At 45.3% G+C, this 20,531-nt stretch overlaps 1 protein-coding gene across 1 annotated transcript in view; it reads left to right on the top strand.

Annotated features, from left to right (window-relative positions):
- LOC119970923 (cyclin-K-like) overlaps positions 1-20,531 on the top strand; it is a 101,280-nt gene that overhangs the window by 8,901 nt on the left and 71,848 nt on the right. The window contains exons 3-10 of the mRNA XM_038806033.1: positions 79-105; positions 4,125-4,151; positions 4,645-4,671; positions 15,798-15,824; positions 16,315-16,341; positions 18,103-18,129; positions 18,604-18,630; positions 20,392-20,418. Of these exons, the coding sequence (XP_038661961.1) occupies positions 79-105; positions 4,125-4,151; positions 4,645-4,671; positions 15,798-15,824; positions 16,315-16,341; positions 18,103-18,129; positions 18,604-18,630; positions 20,392-20,418 (216 nt within the window). The remainder of the gene's footprint in view (positions 1-78; positions 106-4,124; positions 4,152-4,644; positions 4,672-15,797; positions 15,825-16,314; positions 16,342-18,102; positions 18,130-18,603; positions 18,631-20,391; positions 20,419-20,531) is intronic.

Below are 20,531 nucleotides of genomic sequence, written 5' to 3'. Positions count from 1 at the left end.
CAGTTGTTTAAATGCGGGAATGTCATAAAATCTCCATCCTGTTTATTATTGATTAAATTTTTAAATCTTCTTCTCCAGGAAAACTGACTGACTACTATCCACCAGGTAAGGATCATCACTGTAACTTTGGTCTTCTGTGGACTTGACTCAGGCCCCAGTTTCCATTATGCCCAAATTTTATTTTGTCAGCTGGAGCACAGTTCACTGATATTGTCCCACTGAGATAAAGTAAGTTCAAATCCTACTCCAGCTCAGACAAGCCAAATAAGTGAAAAGAAATGGACAAATCATCCGGCATTCACTTCAGCAATGAACACAAGACAGCCACACCCAGACCATTCATCGATGCAGAGTTTGTCTCATTCCCATCTGGGAACTGTGCCAAAATTGAGGGAGCTGTCCCAAAGACATGGGACCGGATTTTCCGCCCCCGGAGAATCAACTGTCGCCCGGCACCACTCCAACGATTCCCCGGGACCCGAGAATCGGCCTTTTTGCAAATTACTCAGCGTGGCTGTAGGGCCAGTGCTCAAGGCCCACCCAGCGACCCTCCACTTCGAGCCGGCTGAGTTCCTGATGGCGTGGTTCTAACCACCTATTGCCGTTCGGCAACCGCGCGTGGCAGCTGCAGACTCAGTCCACTGGCGCCCTGGTTGGGGTGGGGGGGGGGGGGGGAAATCAGGCACCGAGGGGGCCTTCTGGGTGGCGGGGGAACATATCGGGTCGGTCCGATGCCAGGGCGTGCGACCGATCGGGGGGGGGCGACATTTTGGAGCTGCCTCTGCAGTCCAAGTCCGCCATAGCTCCCAGTGCGGCCGCTGGAGACTACTGCCGTGCGCATGCGCAGACTCGAAACTGGAAGTGAGGAGTCCTGTATCCGCAGCTAAAGCTGCGTGATTTAATCAGGATCTCTGCCAGCCCCCTGAAGGTAAGGTTTATCTTTATTAGAGGAAACTCCGGAGTGCAACACCAGTATTTTTATGCCGGCATGCGGACATAGCCACATTTTGAGACAACCCAGTTAATGTTAATCCATAGGCTGACACAGACACACTCACTGAATTCTGGGCTGGATTCTCCACATCCCGACACTGAAATCGTGGACTGCGTTGTGGCAGAAAATCCATTTTCCCGCATGGAATCGGGACCGGCGCCAGTTCCCCGATTCTCTGGGCCCCAAAAAGCGGTGTTCTCGGAGAATATGCCACACCGCATATCACCTACCCGCGGACATTGCTGGAGGCACGCCCCGCCGTTCTCCGCCCCCAACCGGATGAAGTCCCAGCGGCATGCATCTAACATGGTCCTGCTGGTTGGGATACTGGCGTGGCGGTTGCGGACTCAGTCCGAAGGACGCCCTGGTCGAGAGCGGGCCGATCTGAGGGCAGGGGAGGCCTTAAAAGGGACCGGCAGTTTTTGGGCGGGCAGTCTAGGTCGGGCACGCGGCCGATCGGGGGCACTATGTTTAAGGTCCAGCTCCGTGGTCAGAGACCGCCATGGAGCACAGCGCGTCCGCTGGAGGCCACCGCCATGCGCATGTGCGACCTCTGACCCGGAGGTGCGGGGGCCCATATCTGCAGCAAAAGCTGCTAGTTTCACGCCGGGTCCCTGCTCGCCCCCTGCAAGGCTGGGAATATGTGGCCCTTTCACGACAGTTTTTCTGAGGTGAAAGGGCACAGTTTTTACGACAGCGTGGGGACATAGTCACAAATACAGAAAATCCAGCCTGAAATCTTTCAACCAACATCGTAGGTTCCTCCACCCCCATCCCCCGGCATGCCTTGTCCCACTGGCACTGTGACCCATCAGAACTGGCAGCAGTGGTGAAATGGCACAAGGGCATGTTTCTGGAATTGCTCAACATGTCTCTGGACTGCATAAATACAGCAGCTGCAAGCATATTTCCCAGCAGCTACCACCCTCTTCAGCTGAGGCAGCAGAGCTCCTCCTCATTGAACACCACTTGGAAGAAGCGCTGAATGGAGACAGGATGAGTGAACTACACAATCCATTACCAAGAATGGCTTGGTAGCAGCATGGTAGAATATTGGTTAGCACAATTGCATCACCGCTCCAGGCTCCCAGGTTCGAATCCCATCTTGGGTCACTGTCTGTGCGGAGTCTGCATGTTCTCCCCCTGTCTGCGTGGGTCTCCTCCGGGTGCTCCGGTAGCCACCCACAGTCCAAAGATGTGCAGGTGAGGCGGCTTGGCCATGTTAAATTGACCTTAGTGTTCAAAAAGTTTGGGTGGTGTTGTGGGCTTGGGTAGGGTGCTCTTTCCAAGGGCCGGTCCAGACTCGATGGGCCGAATGGACTCCTTCATCCCTGTAAATTCTATGATCCTATAATAGCAGAACTACCAGATTAAACCAGAATGATATGTCTGCCAGACTGGGTTTGCAGCAGGTGGTGAGAGAACATGCACGAGTGAAAAACCTGCTTGACCCCATTCCCACTGATCTCCCTCTTAGGGCCAATATAAATATTGACTTTCACCCCTTTAAAGCAGCCCAACTCTCTCTGAAAGACCTGGAATCTTCGCCTGTAAATATATCTTGATTTTCTTCAGCCAATCTGGCCCCATGAGGCTTAGTCTGTGTCCTTTTACTACAACTATGGGCAATGGGGAAGGCAGGTGCTGATATGACACTGGATTTGATGTCATACCTGTCATTCTCATGGCTTCAGAGGTTGTTAAAGTGGCTGTTGTCCGACTGAGCCTGATGGGTTGCAGCCCTCCCTGCAGCTACTTTTATGTATGTTCCATTACCATTGCGGCAGTAGCACTTAATAAGGAAATTTTGGAGGGTGGGGATCTTGCTTAACTTCACAATGCTTAACTCGATGGTGTTGAACTTACAAACTTTAGACTTTTCTTCCAGGCTGAATAATCACTGGGCCACCAATGATTCTTTGGGAGCTCAGTGCAGTCTGTCTGACCTTTGAGGATGGCCTCCTCCACACAGGCCTCTGGACCCTGTGACTGACGGTCACTCTTCCTTTTCTCAGGCTCTGCTATACCCTCACTGTGGGTACTTCGAGTAGCAGCCATTTCCCACCTTATCTGATTTACCTCACTTTGCTTGTCTTGCTGTATAAAAGTTCTTTGTTCAGCTCTTTCAGTTGCTTGAGCCAATTCAACTGCTTCGTCTCGGGATATTCTGCGCTGCCAGAAACTCCGAAATATTCAAATTATTGATACCACAAACCCAACAGTCAAGTACCATATCTCTCAGTGAGGGACCGAATTTGCAGTATACAGCCATTTGGTGAAGCCTTGTTACAAAATGGATGCTGTTTCTCTCAGGTGCCCAATGGCTGAATGGGATTTATAGCGCTGCATTATAATGGGGGGCCGGGGATTATCGTGGCCTTTCACTTGTTGCACCAGTTGGTCAAAGGACCTTGAGAGATGTTGGGTTTCTTACAAGATCAAAGGTTTGTGGGCCACAAACTGTGAGTAATGTAACTTTTTGTGAGTGTTCAGCCCTGCTTTTATTGGCATCAAACAAGTCTCGAAGCATTTTGATATATTGGCCCAATTTACAATCCCCGGATAAAATGGGTCAAATTTCCCGAACTGTGCCATAGCTATTCGACTCTGGTTGATTCTTTACTGTGTTGCAGGCCTCCGAGAGGCCACTCTTCCTTCCTCCAAAAGTTGAAAACATTTTCCTTTGGTAACAGATCTGATTTATTCTCGTAACCACTGTTGTAGCGCGAGGAAATACGACGAGGTAGAGTTGAATCACTATGGTGATTTATTAACAGCTGGTGAACTATATTTATACAAATCAGCACAACACTGACACAGGTCTAGTCCCACCACCTCTGGCTTACTCTGATGATTCTCCCCTACCTGGGTCTGCCCCCTGTCACCCGAAAGGCCTCGGTTCACATGCTCCGTCCCCATTGGTTCCAGGTGGTCACATGGTCCATGAAGGCACGCCTCTGAAAGGAGTCACGCTATCACAAGTATTGAAGACTGAGTTTTAACTGTTTCAATTCTATAGCTTTTGATAAAGAAATTATTTACTCTGTCCCCGCTGTTCTTTAAACAAGTTTGTGTGCAACAATCTCCGTCCCCTTTCATATTGGATCATATTTGTATTCTTCTTTTTCAGTTAAACCTACTCAGCACATTCCACCAGGTAAACAAAATCAAGCTATTTAGAGTTTAAATATGTTTCACCTCCTAACCTTTCTCTCCTTGCCCCGATTTCCAATATGTCTGAATTTTTCAGTTTCAGCTGTGATTCAGTTGCAAGAATTCACGGACAAAATAATTGACCAATGCGTGAGAATCAACACAGTGAGAGGTTCTAATAAATGTGTTGTGTGATTTTTTTTTACATTTGTTTCTCTAATTTGATCAGACTCAATTTCATGTCAATCTGGCAGCCATTTGGTATCAGTATAGCAGCTAGTGTGCTTCACAAATGTACATGAATAGTGCATTCAGTCAGTCGAACCTGTTCCACAACCTGCAGATTCTGTCACTCGAAATCTTAGACCATTCAAAAAGCAGATGAGATTTGTGGCAAAGATTATTTTGGGCTTTCCTATCATTTGTTTAAACACAGGAATGTCATAAAATCTCCATCCTGTTTATTACTGATTAAAGTTTAAAATCTTCTTCTCCAGGAAAACTGACTGACTACTATCCACCAGGTAACAAAATACACGGTCATCGCTGTATCTTTGATCTTCTATGGTCTTGACTCAGACACAAGTTTCCATGATGCCCACATTTTTATTAGTCAGCTGGAGCACAGTTCGCAGATATTGTAGCACTGAGATAAAGTAAGTTCAAATCCTACACCAGGGCAGACAAGCCAAAGAAATGAAAAAAAGTGGACAAATCATCCGACATTCACTTCAACAATGAACACAAGACAGTCACACCCAGACTATTCATTGAAGCAGAGTTTGTCTCATTCCCATCTGGGAATTGTGCCAAAATTGAGAGCGCTGTCCCAAAGACATGTTAAACCACAGGCTGACCTAGACACACAGAGAATCATGAGCGGGATTCTCTCAGCCCCGGGCCGGGGAATCGCCGCGACCGGCGCGAATCACACCACGCCACACCGCCGATGGGATGCGATTATCCGCAGAGCAGAGAATCAACGCCATTGGCGCCGGCAAGGTCGGCGCGGCGCTGGTCAGGGACCACTCCACAGGCCCCCCCCCCCCTCCCCCCCCCCCCCCCCCCCCCTCCCCGCCCCCGGCAATTCTCAGCCCGGGATGGGCTCAGCGGCCGTAACAAAGAACAAAGAACAAAGAAAAGTACAGCACAGGAACAGGCCCATCAGCCCTCCAAGCCTGTGCTGACCATGCAGCATAAACTGAAACCTTGTACACTTTCTGGGTCCGTATCCCGCTATTCCCATCCTATTCATGTATTTGTCAGAATGCACCTTAAACGTTACTATCATCCCTGCTCCACCATCTCCTCCGGCACCAGGCGAGTTCCAGGCACCCACTACCCTCTGTGTAAATAACTTGCCTCGTGCACCTCCTCTAAACCTTGCCCCTCGCACCTTAATCCTATGCCCCCTAGTAATTCACCCCTCTACCCTGGGGAAAAGCCTCTGACTATCCACTCTGTCTATGCCCCTCATAATTTTGTAGACCTCTCTCAGGTCGTCCCTCAAACTCCGTCGTTCCAGTGAGAACAAACAGAGTTTATTCAACCGCTCCTCATAGCTAATGCCCTCCATACCAGGCAACATCCTGGTAAATCTCTTCTGCACCCTCTCTGAAGCCTCCACAGCCTTCTGGTAGCGTGGCGACCAGAATTGAACACTATACTCCAAGTGTGGCCTAACTAAGGTTCTGTACAGCTGTAACATGACTTGCCAATTCTTATACTCAAAGCCCCGGCCAATGAAGGCAAGCATGCCATATGCCTTCTTGACTACTTTCTCCACCTGTATTGCCCCTTTCAGTGACCTGTCGACCTGTACACCTAGATCTCTCTGAATGTCAATACTCTTGAGGGCTCTACCATTCACTGTATATTCACTACCTACATTAAACCTACCAAAATGCATTACCTCACATTTGTCCGGATTAAACTCCATTTGCCATCTCTCCGCCCAAGTCTCCAAACGATCTAAATATTGTTGTATCCTCTGACAGTCCTCATCGCTATCCGCAATTCCACCAACCTCTGTGTCAAAGAACAAAGAACAAAGAAAATTACAGCACAGGAACAGAGACTTCAGTCCTCCCAGCCTGCGCCGATCCAGATCCTTTATCTAAACCTGTCTCCTATTTTCCAAGGTCTACTTCCCCTATTCCCGCCTGTTCATATACCTGTCTAGATGCCTCTTAAATGATGCTATCGTGCCCGCCTCTACCACCTCTGCTGGTAAAGCGTTCTAGGCACCCACCACCCTCTGCGTAAAAAACTTTCCACGCACATCTCCCTTAAACTTTCCCCCTCTCACCTTGAAATCGTGACCCCTTGTAACTGACACCCCCACTCTTGGGAAAAGCTTGTTGCTATCCACCCTGTCCATACCTCTCATAATTTTGTAGACCTCAATCAGGTCCCCCCTCAATCTCCATCTTTCAAACGAAAACAATCATAATCTACTCAACCTTTCTTCATAGCCAGCACACTCCATACCAGGCAACATCCAGGTGAACCTCCTCTGCACCCTCTCCAAAGCATCCACATCCTTCTGGTAATGTGGCGACCAGAACTGCACGCAGAATTCCAAATGTAGCCGAACCAAAGTCCTATACAACTCTAACATGACCTGCCAACTCTTGTACTCAATACCCCGTCCGATGAAGGCAAGCATGCTGTATGCTTTCTTGACCACTCTATCAACCTGCGTTGCCACCTTCAGGGTACAAAGGACCTGAACTCCCAGATCTCTCTGTACATCAATTTTCCCCAAGACCCTTCCATTGACCATGTAGTCCGCTCTTGAATTTGATCTTCCAAAATGCATCACCTCGCATTTGCTTGGATTGAACTCCATCTGCCATTTCTCTGCCCAACTCTCCAATCTATCTATATTTTGTTGTATTCTCTGACAGTCCTCCTCGCTATCTGCAACTCCAACAATCTTAGTATCATCTGCAAACTTGCTCATCAGACCACCTATACCTTCCTCCAGGTCATTTATATAGATCACAAACAGCAGTGGTCCGAGCACGGATCCCTGTGGAACACCACTAGTCACCCTTCTCCATTTTGAGACACTCCCTTCCACCACTACGCTCTGTCTCCTGTTGCCCAGCCAGTTCTTTATCCATCTAGCTAGTACACCCTGAACCCCATACGACTTCACTTTTTCCATCAACCTGCCATGGGAAACCTTATCAAATGCCTTACTAAAGTCCATGTATATGACATCTACAGCCCTTCCCTCATCAATTAACTTTGTCACTTCCTCAAATAATTCTATTAGGTTTGTAAGACATGACCTTCCCTGCACAAAACCATGCTGCCTATCACTGATAAGTCTATTTTCTTCCAGATGTGAATAGATCCTATCCCTCAGTATCTTCTCCAACAGTTTGCCTACCAGTGACGTCAAGGTCACAGGTCTATAATTCCCTGGATTATCCCTGCTACCCTTCTTAAACAAAGGGACAGCATTAGCAATTCTCCAGTCCTCCGGGACCTCACCCGTGCTCAAGGATGCTGCAAAGATGTCTGTTAAGGCCCCAGCTATTTCAACCCTTGCTTCTCTCAGTAACCTGGGATAGATCCCATCCGGTCCTGGGGACTTGTCCACCTTAATTTCTTTTAGAATACCAAAAACTTCCCCCTTCCGTATGACAACTTGACCTAGAGTATTTAAACATCCATCCCTAGCCTTATCATCCGTCTTGTCCCTCTCCTTTGTGAATACCGATGCAAAGTACTCATTAAGAATCTCACCCATTTCCTCTGAGTCCACGCATAAATTCAACCTTTTGTCTTTAAGTGGGCCAATCCTTTCTCTAGTGACCCTCTTGCTCCTTACATACGAATAAAAGGCTTTGGGATTTTCCTTAACCCTGTTAGCCAAAGATATTTCATGACCCCTTTTAGCCCTTTTTATTGCGCGTTTGAGATTCGTCGTACTTTCCCGATATTCCTCCAAAGCTTCATCAGTTTTGAATTGCCTCGATCCTATGTATGCTTCCTTTTTCATCTTAGCTAGTCTCACAATTTCACCCGTCATTTATGGTTCCTTAATCTTGCCATTTCTATCTTTCATTTTCACAGGAACATGTCTGTCCTGCCCTCTAATCAACCTTTCTTTAAAAGACTCCCACATTTCAAATGTGGATTTACCCTTAAACAGCTGCTCCCAATCCACATTCCCTAGCTCCTGCCGAATTTTGTTATATTCTGCCTTTCCCCAATTTAGTACTCTTCCTTTTGGACCACTCATGTCCTTGTCCATGAGTATTCTAAAACTTACGGAATTGTGATCGCTATTCCCAAAGTAATCACCGACTGAAACATCAACCACCTGGCCGGGATCATTCCCCAATACCAGGTCCAGTATGGCCCCTTCCCGAGTTGGACCATTTACATACTGCTCTAAATAACTCTCCTGGATGCTCCTTACAAACTCTGCTCCATCTACGCCTCCAACACTACACAAATCCCATTCAATGTTGGGGAAGTTAAAATCTCCCATCACAACCACCCTATTGCTCCTACATTTTCTATAATCTGTCTGCATATTTGTACCTCTACTTCATTCTCGCTTTTGGGAGGTCTCTAGTAAAGTCCCAACAATGTTACTGCACCCTTCCTATTTCTCAGCTCCGCCCATATTGCCTCAGTGCTCGAATCCTCCATCGTGCCCTCCTTAATCACAGCTGTGATATCATCTCTGACGAGTAATGCAACTCCTCCACCCCTTCTACCTCCCTCTCTATCCCTCCTGAAGCATCTATACCCTGGGATATTCAGTTGCCAGTCCTGCCCTTCCCTCAACCAAGTCTCAGTAATACCAATAACATCATATTCCCAGGTACTGATCCAAGCCCTAAGTTCATCTGCCTTACCTGCTACACTTCTCACATTAAAACAAATGCATCTCAGACTACCTGTCCCTTTGCATTCATCATCTCTTCCCTGTCTACTCTTCCCCTTAGTCACATTGAGTTTATTGTCTCGTACCTTACTGGCTTTAGTTGCTGCTTCTTTACTGACCTCTAACTTCCTAATCTGGTTCCCATCCCCCTGCCACTTTAGTTTAAAACCTCCCCAACAGTGTTAGCAAAAGCACCCCCTAGGACATTGGTTCCAGTCCTGCCCAGGTGTAGACCATCTGGTTTGTAATGGTCCCACCACCCCCAGAACCGGTTCCAATGTCCTAAAAATCTGAACCCCTCCCTCCTGCACCATCTCTCAAGCCACGTATTCATTCTGACTATTCTTGAATTTCTACTCTGACTGTCCCATGGCACTGGTAGCAATCCTGAGATTACTACCTGTGTGGTCCTATTTTTAAACTTATCTCCTAACCCCCTAAGTTCTGATTGTAGTACCTTATCCCTTTTTTTACCTATATCGTTGGTGCCTATATGCACCACAACAACTAGCTGTTCACCCTCCCCCTTTAGTATGTCCTGCAGCCGATCGGAGACATCCCTGACCCGAGCACCCGGGAGGCAACATATCATTCGGGAGTCTAGTTTCCGACCACAGAAACGCCTGTCTACTCCCCGTACAATTGAATCCCCTATGACTATAGCCCTGCCAGTCTTTTTTCCGCCCTTCTGTGCAGCAGAGCCAGCCATGGTGCCATGAGCCTGGCTACTACTGCCTTCCCCTGGTGAGTCATCTCCCCCAACAGTATCCAAAACCGTATACCTGCTTTGGAAGGAGATGACCGCAGGGGACACCTGCACTGCCTTCCTTTTCTTTCTCTGCCTTTTGGTCACCCATTCCCTGTCTCCATCACCAATCCTAATCTGCGGTGTGACCAACTCACTGAACGTGCTATCCATGACCTCCTCAGCATCGCGGATGCTCCAAAGTGAGTCCATCCGCAGCTCCAGAGCCGTCATGCGGTCTATCAAGAGCTGCAGCTGGACACACTTCCCGCACATGAAGGAGTACTGATCGCACTGCACGTATGCAAATCTTCCCGGAACAGCCAATCAGTAGATCCGCTCTGCTGTCCTCTACTGGATACTTGTCTTCACTCGAACACCTCGGGTCTCTTCCAAACTTGCAAACTTACTAATCAGACCAGTTACATTTTCCTCCAAATCATTACTCTATACTACGAACAGCAAAGGTCCCAGTACTGATACCTGCAGAACACCACTAGTCACAGCCCACCAATCAGAAAAGCATCCTTCCTTTGCTATTCTCTGCCTTCTATGATTTCAGTTTTGCTGTTTTCCCCTGATAGGCCCTTTTCCTAGTTGGACTATCTGCATATAAGATGAACGTAGAGCTTGGATAAGTACTTGGAAATCTGATGATGTTGCCATCACAGAGACCTGGTTGAGGGAAGGACAGGATTGGCAGCTAAACATTCCAGGATTTAGATGTTTCAGGAGCGCTAGAGAGGGATGTAAAAGGGGTGGAGGAGTTGCACTATTGGTTCGGGAGAATATCACAGTTGTATTGCGGGAGGACACCTCAGAGGGCAGTGAGGCTATGTGGGTAGAGATCAAGAATAAGAAGGGTGCAGCCACAATGGTGGGGGTTTACTACAGGCCTCCCAACAGCCAGCGGGAGATAGAGGAGCAGATAGGTAGACAGATTTTGGAAAGGAGAAAAATCAACAGGGTTGTTGTGATGGGAGACTTCAACTTCCCCAATAATGATTGGGACTCACTTAGTGCTGGGGGCTTGGACAGGGCAGAGTTTGTAAGAAGCGTCCAGGACAGCTTCTTAAAACAATATGTAGATAGTCCATCTAGGGAAGGGGCTGTACTGGACCTGGTATTGGGGAATAAGCCTGGCCAGGTGGTAGAAGTTTCAATAGGGGAGCATTTTGGGAACAGTGACCACAATTCACTAAGTTTTAAAGTGCTGGTGGACAAGGATAAAAGTGGTCCTCGGGTGAATGTACTAAATTGGGGGAAGGCTAATTATAACAATATCAGTCGGCAACTGAAGAACATAGATTGGGGGCGGATATCTGAGGGTAAATCAACATCTGATATGTGGGAGGCTTTCAAATGTCAGTTGAAAGGAATTAAGAACCGACATGTTCCTGTGAGGAAGAAGGATAAATATGGCAAATTTCAGGAACCTTGGATAACGAGACATATTGTAGTCCTTGTCAAAAAGAAAAAGGAAGCATTTGTCAGGGCTAAAATGCTGGGAACAGACGAAGCCTGTGTGGAATATAAGGAAAGTAGAAAGGAACTTAAGCACAAAGTCAGCAGGGCTAAAAGAGGTCACGAAAAGTCATTGGCAGATAGGGTTAACGAAAATCCCAAGGCCTTTTATACGTACATAAAAAGCAAGAGGGTAGCTAGGGAAAGGGTTGGCCCACTGAACGACAGGGGAGGGAATCTATGTGTGGAGCCAGAGGAAATGGGTGAGGAACTAAATGAATACTTTGCATCAGTATTCACCAAACAGAAGGAATTGGTTGATGTTGAGTCAGGAGAAGTGTGTGTAGATAGCCTGGGTCACACTGAGATCAAAAAAGACAAGGTATTGGGGTCTTGAAAAATATTAAGGTGGATAAGTCCCCAGACCCTGATGGGATCTACCCCAGAATATTGAAGGAGGGCAGCATGGTGGCTCAGTGGGTTAGCCCTGTAGCCTCACGGAGCCGAGGTCCCAGGTTCGATCCCGGCTCTGGGTCACTGTCCGTGTGGAGTTTGCACATTCTCCCCGTGTTTGCGTGGGTTTCGCCCCCACAACCCAAAGATGAGCAGGTTAGGTGGACTGGCCACGCTTAATTGCCCCTTAATTGGAAAAAATTAATTGGGTACTCTAAATTTAAAAAAAAAGAATACTGAAGGAGGCAAGAGAGGAAATTGCTGAGGCGAGACAGAAATCTTTGTATCCTCTCTGTCTTCAGGTGATGTCCCAGAGGACTGGAGAATAGCCAATGTTGTTCCTTTGTCTAAGAAGGTAGCAAGGATAATCCAGGGAATGACAGGCCAGTGAGCCTTACTTCAGTGGTCGGGAAATTACTGGAGAGAATTCTTCGAGACAGGATCTACTCCCATTTGGAAGCAAGTGGTCATATTAGTGAAAGACAGCACGTATTTGTGAAGGGGAGGTCGTATCTCACTACTTGATTGAGTTTTTTGAAGAGGTCACAAAGATGATTGATGCAGGTAGGGCAGTGGATGTTGTCTGTATGGACTTCAGTAAGGCCTTTGACAAGGTCCCTCATGGCAGACTGGTACAAAAGGTGAAGTCACACGGGATCAGGGTTGAGCTGGCAAGATGGATGCAGAACTGGCTAGGTCATAGAAGGCAGAGAGTATCAAAGGAAGGGTGCTTTTCTGATTGGAGGGATGTGACTAGTGGTGTTCCGCAAGAATCAGTACTGGGACCTTTGCTGTTCATAGCATATATAAATGATCTGGAGGAAAATATAACTGGTCTGATTAGTAAGTTTGCGGACGACACAAAGGTTGGTGGAATTGCGGATCGCGATGAGGCCTGTCAGAGCATAAAGCAGGATTTAGATCATTTGGAGACTTGGGCGACGAGATGGCAGATGGAGTTTAATCCGGAGAAATGTGAGGTAATATATTTTGGAAGGTCTAATACAAGTAGGGAATATACAGCGAATGGTAGAACCCTCAAAAGTATTGACAGTCAGAGAGATCTTGATGTACAGGTCCACAGGTCACTGAAAGGGGCAACACAGGTGGAGAAGGTAGTCAAGAAGGCATATGGCATCCTTGCCTTCATTGGCCGGGACATTGAGTATAAAAATTGGCAAGTCATGTTGCAGCTGTATAGAACCTTTGTTCGGCCACACTTGGAGTTCAATTCTGGTCGCCTCACTACCAGAACGATGTGGATGATTTTGAGAGGGTGCAGAAGAGATTTACCAGGATGTTGCCTGGTGTGGAGGGCATTAGCTATGAGGAGAGGTTGAATAAACTTGGTTTGTTCTCACTGAAATGAAGGAGGTTGAGGGGCGACCTGACAAAATTATGAGGGGCATAGACAGAGTGGATAGTCAGAGACTTTTTCCCAGGGTAGAGGGGTCAATTACTAGGGGGCATAGGATTAAGGTGCGAGGGGCAAGGTTTAGAGGAGATGTCCGAGGTAAATTTTTTACACAGAGGGTAGTGGATGCCTGGAACTCGCTGCCGGAGGAGGTGGTGGAAGCAGGGACGATAGTGACATTTAAGGGGCATCTTGACAAATACATGAATAGGATGGGAATAGCGGGATACAGACCCCAGAAGTGTCGAAGATTGTAGTTGAGGCGGGCAGCATGGTCGGCGCAGGCTTGGAGGGCCGAAGGGCCTGTTCCTGTGCTGTACTTTTCTTTGTTCTTTTGTCTTTATTTATTGTATAAATTTAGTTAACACTTTATAAACACACAGTAAACAGTTTATCAACTACCAACAGTGATAATCCCCACAGATACAATCCTCTATAGGTCACCCTTAATAACTTTCCTAACAACATCCATAAGTTGAAAGGACCCTCTTCAACAAAGACAGCAGGTTTGAAATCTCTGCAGAAAGCAGGTATCACTTTTAAATGGTCAAGTGATCTGGACACATTTTAGCATACAGAGAGAGAGATACTCCAACATCCTTGAAGTCTGAATACAACTTTCAACTGAAAACAAAACTAAGACACACTGCAGCTCCCAGCTCAAAATAAATGTAAAAGAGAGAATCACATTCCAGTTCCACCCACACAATGGCATCACTGCAGCCATTTGATAAACAACCATTTAGTAAAGATACACTACCATGACACATGTCTGCCAGATGGGTTTGCAGCAGGTGGTGAGAGAACAAGCATGAGCGAAAAACCTGCTTGACGCCATTCCCACTGGTTTCCCTCTTAGGATCAATATAAATATTGACTTCACTCCTTCAAAGCAGCCCAACTCTCTCTGAAAGACCTCCTGGTACTTTACGGAAGTTCCTGGAATCTTCGCCTGTGATCGTGAATTTATCTTGAATTTCCTCAAATAATTTCACCCCATGAGGCTTAGTCTGTTTCCTTTTGCGACAACTATGGGCAACTGGACAGACAGTTGCTGATATGCCACTGGATTGGACATTGTACCTGTCATCCTCATGGTTTCAGAGGTTGCCAAAGTGGCCATTGTCCGACTGAGCCTGATGGGTTGCATCCCTTCCTGCAGTGAGTTATATGTCTGTTCTCTTACCGCTATGGCAGCACCACATAAAAAGAAATTTTTGGGGGCCGGGGGTCATGCTCAACTTCACAATGCTTAACTCAACGGTGTTGAACTTTGGACTTTGAAATGCAATGAAATGAAAACCCCTTATTGTCACGAATAGGCTTCAATGAAGTTACTGCGAAAAGTCCCTAGTCGCCACATTCCGGCGCCTGTTTGGGGAGGCTGGTACGGGAATCGAACCGTACTACTGGCCTGCTTGGTCTGCTTTAAAAGCCAGCGATTTAGCCCAGTGTGCTAAACCAGCCCCTGGACTTTTCATCCAGGCTGAATAATCACTGGGCCACCAATAATTTTTTGGGAGCTCGGTTCAGTCTGTCTGACCCTTGAGGATGGCCCCCCCCCTACACAGTCATCGAGACCCTGTGACTGACGGTCACTCTCCCTTTTCTCAGGCTCTGCTATACCCTCACTGTGGGTACTTCGAGTAGCAGCAATTTCCCACCTTATCTGATTTACCTCACTTCGCTTGCCTTGCAAAATAAAAGTACTTTGTTCAGCTCTTTCAGTTGCTTGAGCCAATTCAACTACTTTGTCTGGCAAGTTTCTGCCAGCAACTCCTAATATTCAAATTATTGCTACCACAAACCAAACAGTCAACTAACATATCATTCAGAGAGGGACCAAATGGCATTGAGCCATCTGGGGGCCAAATAGCTGAATGGGATTTATAGTGCTGCATTATAATGGAGGGCCGGGGATTATCGTGGTCTTTCATTTGTTGCACCAATTGGTCAAAGGATTTATTATCCAGAACCTCGAGAGATGTCAGGCTTATTACAAGGTTAAAAGTTTGTGCTCTACAAACCATGAGTAATATAACTTTTTGCAAATCTTCTGCCCTGCTTTCATTGGCAGCAAGAAGTATCGAAGTGTTTTGATGTATTGACCCAACTTACAACCCCTGGATAAAATAGATCGAATTTCCCAAACTATGCCATAGCTATTCGACTCTAGTTGATTCATTACCGTGTTACAGGCCTAAATTTTTCCTTTTGTAACAGATCTGATTTATTCTCAGAACCAATGTTTTAGCACGAGGAAATGCGACCAGGTAGAGTTGAATCACAATGGTGATTTATTCACAACTGGTGAACTATATTTATACAGATCAACACATCACTGACACAGGTTTAGTCCCACCACCTCTGGGCTTACTCTGATGATTCTCCCCTATCCCGGTCCGTGCCCTGGCACCCAAGAGGCCTCGGTTCACAAGCTCCGTCCCCATAGGTTCCAGGTGGCTCACCTGGTCTATGAAGGATTGCCTCTGAAAGGAGTCACGCTGTCACAAGTATTGAAGACTGAGTTTTAAGTGTTTCAATTCTATAGCTTTTGTGTGGGAAATTATTTACTCTGTCCCCGCTGTACTTTAAACAAGTTTGTGTGCAACAATCTCAGTCCCCTTTCATATTGGATTGTATTTGTATTCTTCTTTTTCAGTTAAACCTATTCAGCACATTCCACCAGGTAAACAAAATCAAGTTATTTAAAGTTTAAATATGTTTCGTATCCTAACCTTTCTCCCCTTGCCCCGATTTCCAATATATCCGAATTTTGCAGTTTCAGCTGTGACTCAGTTGCAAGAATACAGGGACAAAGTAATTGACCAATGTCTGACAATCAAAGCAGTGAGAAGTTCCAATAAATGTGTTGCGTGATTTTTTTAGATTTTGTTCTCTAATTTGATCAGACTCAATTTCAAGTCAGACTGGCAGCCATTTGGTATCATTATAGCAGCTAGTGAGCTTCACAAATGTACATGAATAGTGCATTCAGTCAGTCGAACCTGTTCCATAACCTGCAGATTCTGTCTCTGAAATCTTAGAACCTTCAAAAACCAGATGAGATTTGTGGCAAAGATTACTTTGGGGTCTCCTATCTTTTGTTTAAACACAGGAATGACAAAAAATCTCCATCCTGTTTGTTACTGATTAAAGTTTTAAATCTTCTTCTCCAGGAAAACTGACTGATTACTATCCACCAGGTAACAAAAATACACAGTCATCACTGTATCTTTAGTCATCGTAGTCTTAACTCAGGCCCCAGATTCCAATTTTCCCAAATTTTAATTTGTCAGCTGGAGCACAGTTTGCACAAATTGTCCCACTGAGATAAAGTAAGTTCAAATCCTACTCCAGGACAGACAAACCAAATAAGTGAAAAAAAGTGGACAAATCACCCGCCATTCACTTCGGCAATTAACACAAGATAACCACACCCAGGCCATTCGTTGTTGCAGAGTTTGTCTCAATCCCATCTTGGAATTCTGCAAAAATTGAGAGAGCTGTCCCAAAGTTATGTTAAAACACAGGCTAACATAGCCACACTCACAGAATCAATATCTTTCAACCAACACCCTGGGACCCTCCATCACCATTTCCCAGTATGTCTTGTCCCACTGTCACTGTGACCCATCAGAAATGGCAGCACAGTGGTGTAACGGCACAAGAGCATGTTTCAGGAATTGCTCAATATATCTGTGGAGGGCAGCACGGTGGTGCAGTGGTTAGCATTGCTGCCTCATGTAGCCGGGGTTCCAAGTTCAATCCCGGCTCTGGGTCACTCTCCATGTGGAGTTTGCACATTCTCCCCTTGTTTACGTGGGTTTCGCCCCCACACCACAAAGACCTGCAGGGTAGGTGGATTGGCCACGCTAAATTGCCCTTTAATTGGAAAACATGAATTGGATACTCTAAATACATAAAATAAAATAAATACATTTTTAAAATAAAAAATATGTCTCTGGACTGCATAAATACAACTGCTGCATGAAAAACATTTTCTAGCAGCTAGATAAATGTTCAGCTTTTTCAGTTGATTGAGCCACTTCAACTGCTTTGTCTCGGGATATTCTGGATTCTGCCAGAAACGCTTAAATATTCAAATTATTGATACCGCAAATCAAACAGTCAAGTACCATATCTCTCAGAGAGTGACCGAATTTGCAGTATACAACCATCTGGTGAAGCCTGGTTACAAAAGTCGATACTGTTTCTCTCAGGTGCCTAATAGCTGAATGGGATTTATAGCGCTGCATTACAATGGTGGGCCGAGGATTATCGTGGTCTTTAACTTACTGCACCAGTTGGTCAAAGGATTAATTATCCAGACCCTGAGAGATGTTGGGTTTCTCACAAGGTTAAACGTTTGTGGGCCACAAACTGTGAGTAATGTAACTTTTTGCGAGTCTTCTGCCCTGCTTTCGTTGGCATCAAATAAGTATCAAAGCTTTCGATTTATTGATCCAATTTACAACCCCTGGATAAAATGGCTCAATTTTCTCGAACTGTGCCATACCTATTTGATTCTAATTGATTCTTTAATGTGCTGCAGGCTTCCGAGAGGCCACTCTTCCTCCTCCAAAAGCTGAAAAGGTTTTCCTTTTATAACAGATCTGATTGATTCTCATAATCAATGTTGTAGCGTGAGGAAATACGACGAGGTAGAGTTGAATCACAATGGTGATTTATTAACAACTGGTGAACTATATTTATACAGATCAGCACAACACTGACACATGTCTAGTCCCAAAACCTCTGAGCATATTCGAGGTGGGTCACCTGGTCCATGAAGGATTGCCTCTGAAATGAGTCACGCTATCACAAGTATTGAAGACTGAGTTTGAACTGTTTCCATTCTATAGCTTTTGTGTGAGAAATTATTTACTTTGTTCTTTAAACAAGTTTGTGTGGAACAACCTCCATCCCCTTTCATATTGGATCATATTTGTACTCTTCTTTTTCAGTTAAACCTATTCAGCACATTCCACCAGGTAAACAAAATCAAGCTATTTAGAGTTTAAATATGTTCCACATCCTAACCTTTCTCCCATTGCCCCGATTTCCAATATGTCCGAATTTTGCAGTTTCAGCTGTGACTCAGTTGTATGAATACGTGGACAAAATAAATGACCAATGCCTGAGAATCAAAACAGTGAGAGGTTCTAATAAATGTGTTACGTGATGTTTTTAGATTTGATTCTCTAATTTGATCAGACTCAATTTTCCGTCAGGCTGGCAGCCTTTTGGTTTCATTATAGCAGCAAGTGAGCTTCACAAATGTGCACGAATTGCGCATTCAGTCAGTCGAACCTGTTCTACAGTTTCTGTCTCTCAAAATGTTAGACCATTCAAAAAGCAGATGAGGTTTGTGGCAATGATTATTTAGTGTTGTTCCTTTCAGTTGTTTAAACACCGGAAAGACAAAAAATTCCATCCTGCTTATGATTGATTATCTTCTTTTCCAGGAAAACTGACTGACTACTATCCACCAGGTAAAAACAATACAGGGTCATCACTGTGTCTTTGGTCTTCTGTTGTCTTGACTCAGGCTCCAGTTTCCAATATTCCCAAATTTGAATTTGTCAGCTGGAGCACAATTTGCAGATGTTGTACCACTGAGATAAAGTAAGTTCAAATCCTACACCAGGAAAGACAAACCAAATAAGTGAAAAAAACTGGACAAATCTTTTTGTCATTCACTTCGGCAATTAACACAAGATAACCACACCCAAGCCATTCGTTGTTGCAGAGTTTGTCTCAATCCCATCTTGGAATTCTGCCAAAATTGAGAGAGCTGTCCCAAAGATATGTTAAAACACAGGCTAACATAGCCACACTCACAGAATCAATATATTTCAACCAAAATCCTGGGACCCTTCATCACCATTTCCCAGTATGTCTTGTCTCACTGTCACTGTGACCCAATAGAAATGGCAGCACAGTGGTGTAACGGCTAAAGGGCATGTTTCAGGAATTGCTCCATATATCTGTGGAGGGCAGCACGGTGGTGCAGTGGTTAGCATTGCTGCCTCATGTAGCCGGGGTTCCAGGTTCGATCCCAGCTCTGGGTCACTCTCCATGTGGAGTTTGCACATTCTCCCAGTGTTTGCGTGCGTTTCGCCCCCACATCACAAAGACCTGCAGGGTAGGTGGATTGGCCATGCTAAATTGCCCATTAATTGGAAAACATGAATTGGATACTCTAAATTTATAATATAAAATAAATACATTTTTGAAATAAAAAATATGTCTCTGGACTGCATAAATTCAACAGCTGAATGAAAAACATTTCCTGACTGCTAGATAAAAGTTCAGCTTTTTCAGTTGATTGAGCCACTTCAACTGCTTTGTCTCGGGATATTCTGGATTCTGCCAGAAACCATTAATATTCAAATTATTAATACCACAAATCAAACAGTCAAGTACCATATCTCTCAGAGAGGGACCGAATTTGCAGTATACAGCCATCTGGTGAAGCCTGGTTACAAAAGTCGATACTGTTTCTCTCAGGTGCCTAATAGCTGAATGGGATTTATAGCGCTGCATTACAATGGTGGGCCGAGGATTATCGGTGTCTTTCACTTGCTGCACCAGTTGGTCAAAGGATTGATTATCCACGACCTTGAGAGATGTTAGGTTTCTCACAAGGTTAAAAGTTTGTGGGCCACAAACTGTGAGTAACGTAACTTTTTACGAGTCTTCTGCCCTGCTTTCGTTGGCATCAAATAAGTATCAAACCTTTCGATTTATTGATCCAAATTACAACCCCTGGATAAAATGGCTCGATTTTCCCGAACTGTGCCATACCTATATGACTCTAATTGTTTAATGTGCTGCAGGCTTCCGAGAGGTTGAAAACTTCCTCCAAATGTTGAAAGCTTTTTCCTTTTATAACAGATCTGATTTAATCTCAAAACCAATGTTGCAGCGTGAGGAAATACGACGAGGTAGAGGTGAATCACAATGGTGATTTATTAACAACTGGTGACTATATTTATACAGAACAACACAACACTGACACATGTCTAGTCCCACCACCTCTGAGCTTATTCGAGGTGGGTCACCTGGTCCATGAAGGATTGCCTCTGAAAGGAGTCACGCTATCACAAGTATTGAAGACTGAGTTTGAACTGTTTCCATTCTATAGCTTTTGTGTGAGAAATTATTTACTTTTTCTGTTCTTTAAACAAGTTTGTGTGGAACAACCTCCATCCCCTTTCATATTGGATCATATTTGTACTCTTCTTTTTCAGTTAAACCTACTCAACACATTCCACCAGGTAAACAAAATCAAGCTGTTAGAGTTTAAATATGTTCCACCTCCTAACCTTTCTCCCATTGCCCCGATTTCCAATATGTCCGAATTTTGCAGTTTCAGCTGTGACTCAGTTGC

The sequence above is a fragment of the Scyliorhinus canicula genome, chromosome 9 (assembly GCF_902713615.1).
Source record: "Scyliorhinus canicula chromosome 9, sScyCan1.1, whole genome shotgun sequence".
NCBI lineage: Eukaryota > Metazoa > Chordata > Chondrichthyes > Carcharhiniformes > Scyliorhinidae > Scyliorhinus > Scyliorhinus canicula.
This window is presented reverse-complemented; position numbering and strand designations above follow the sequence as displayed.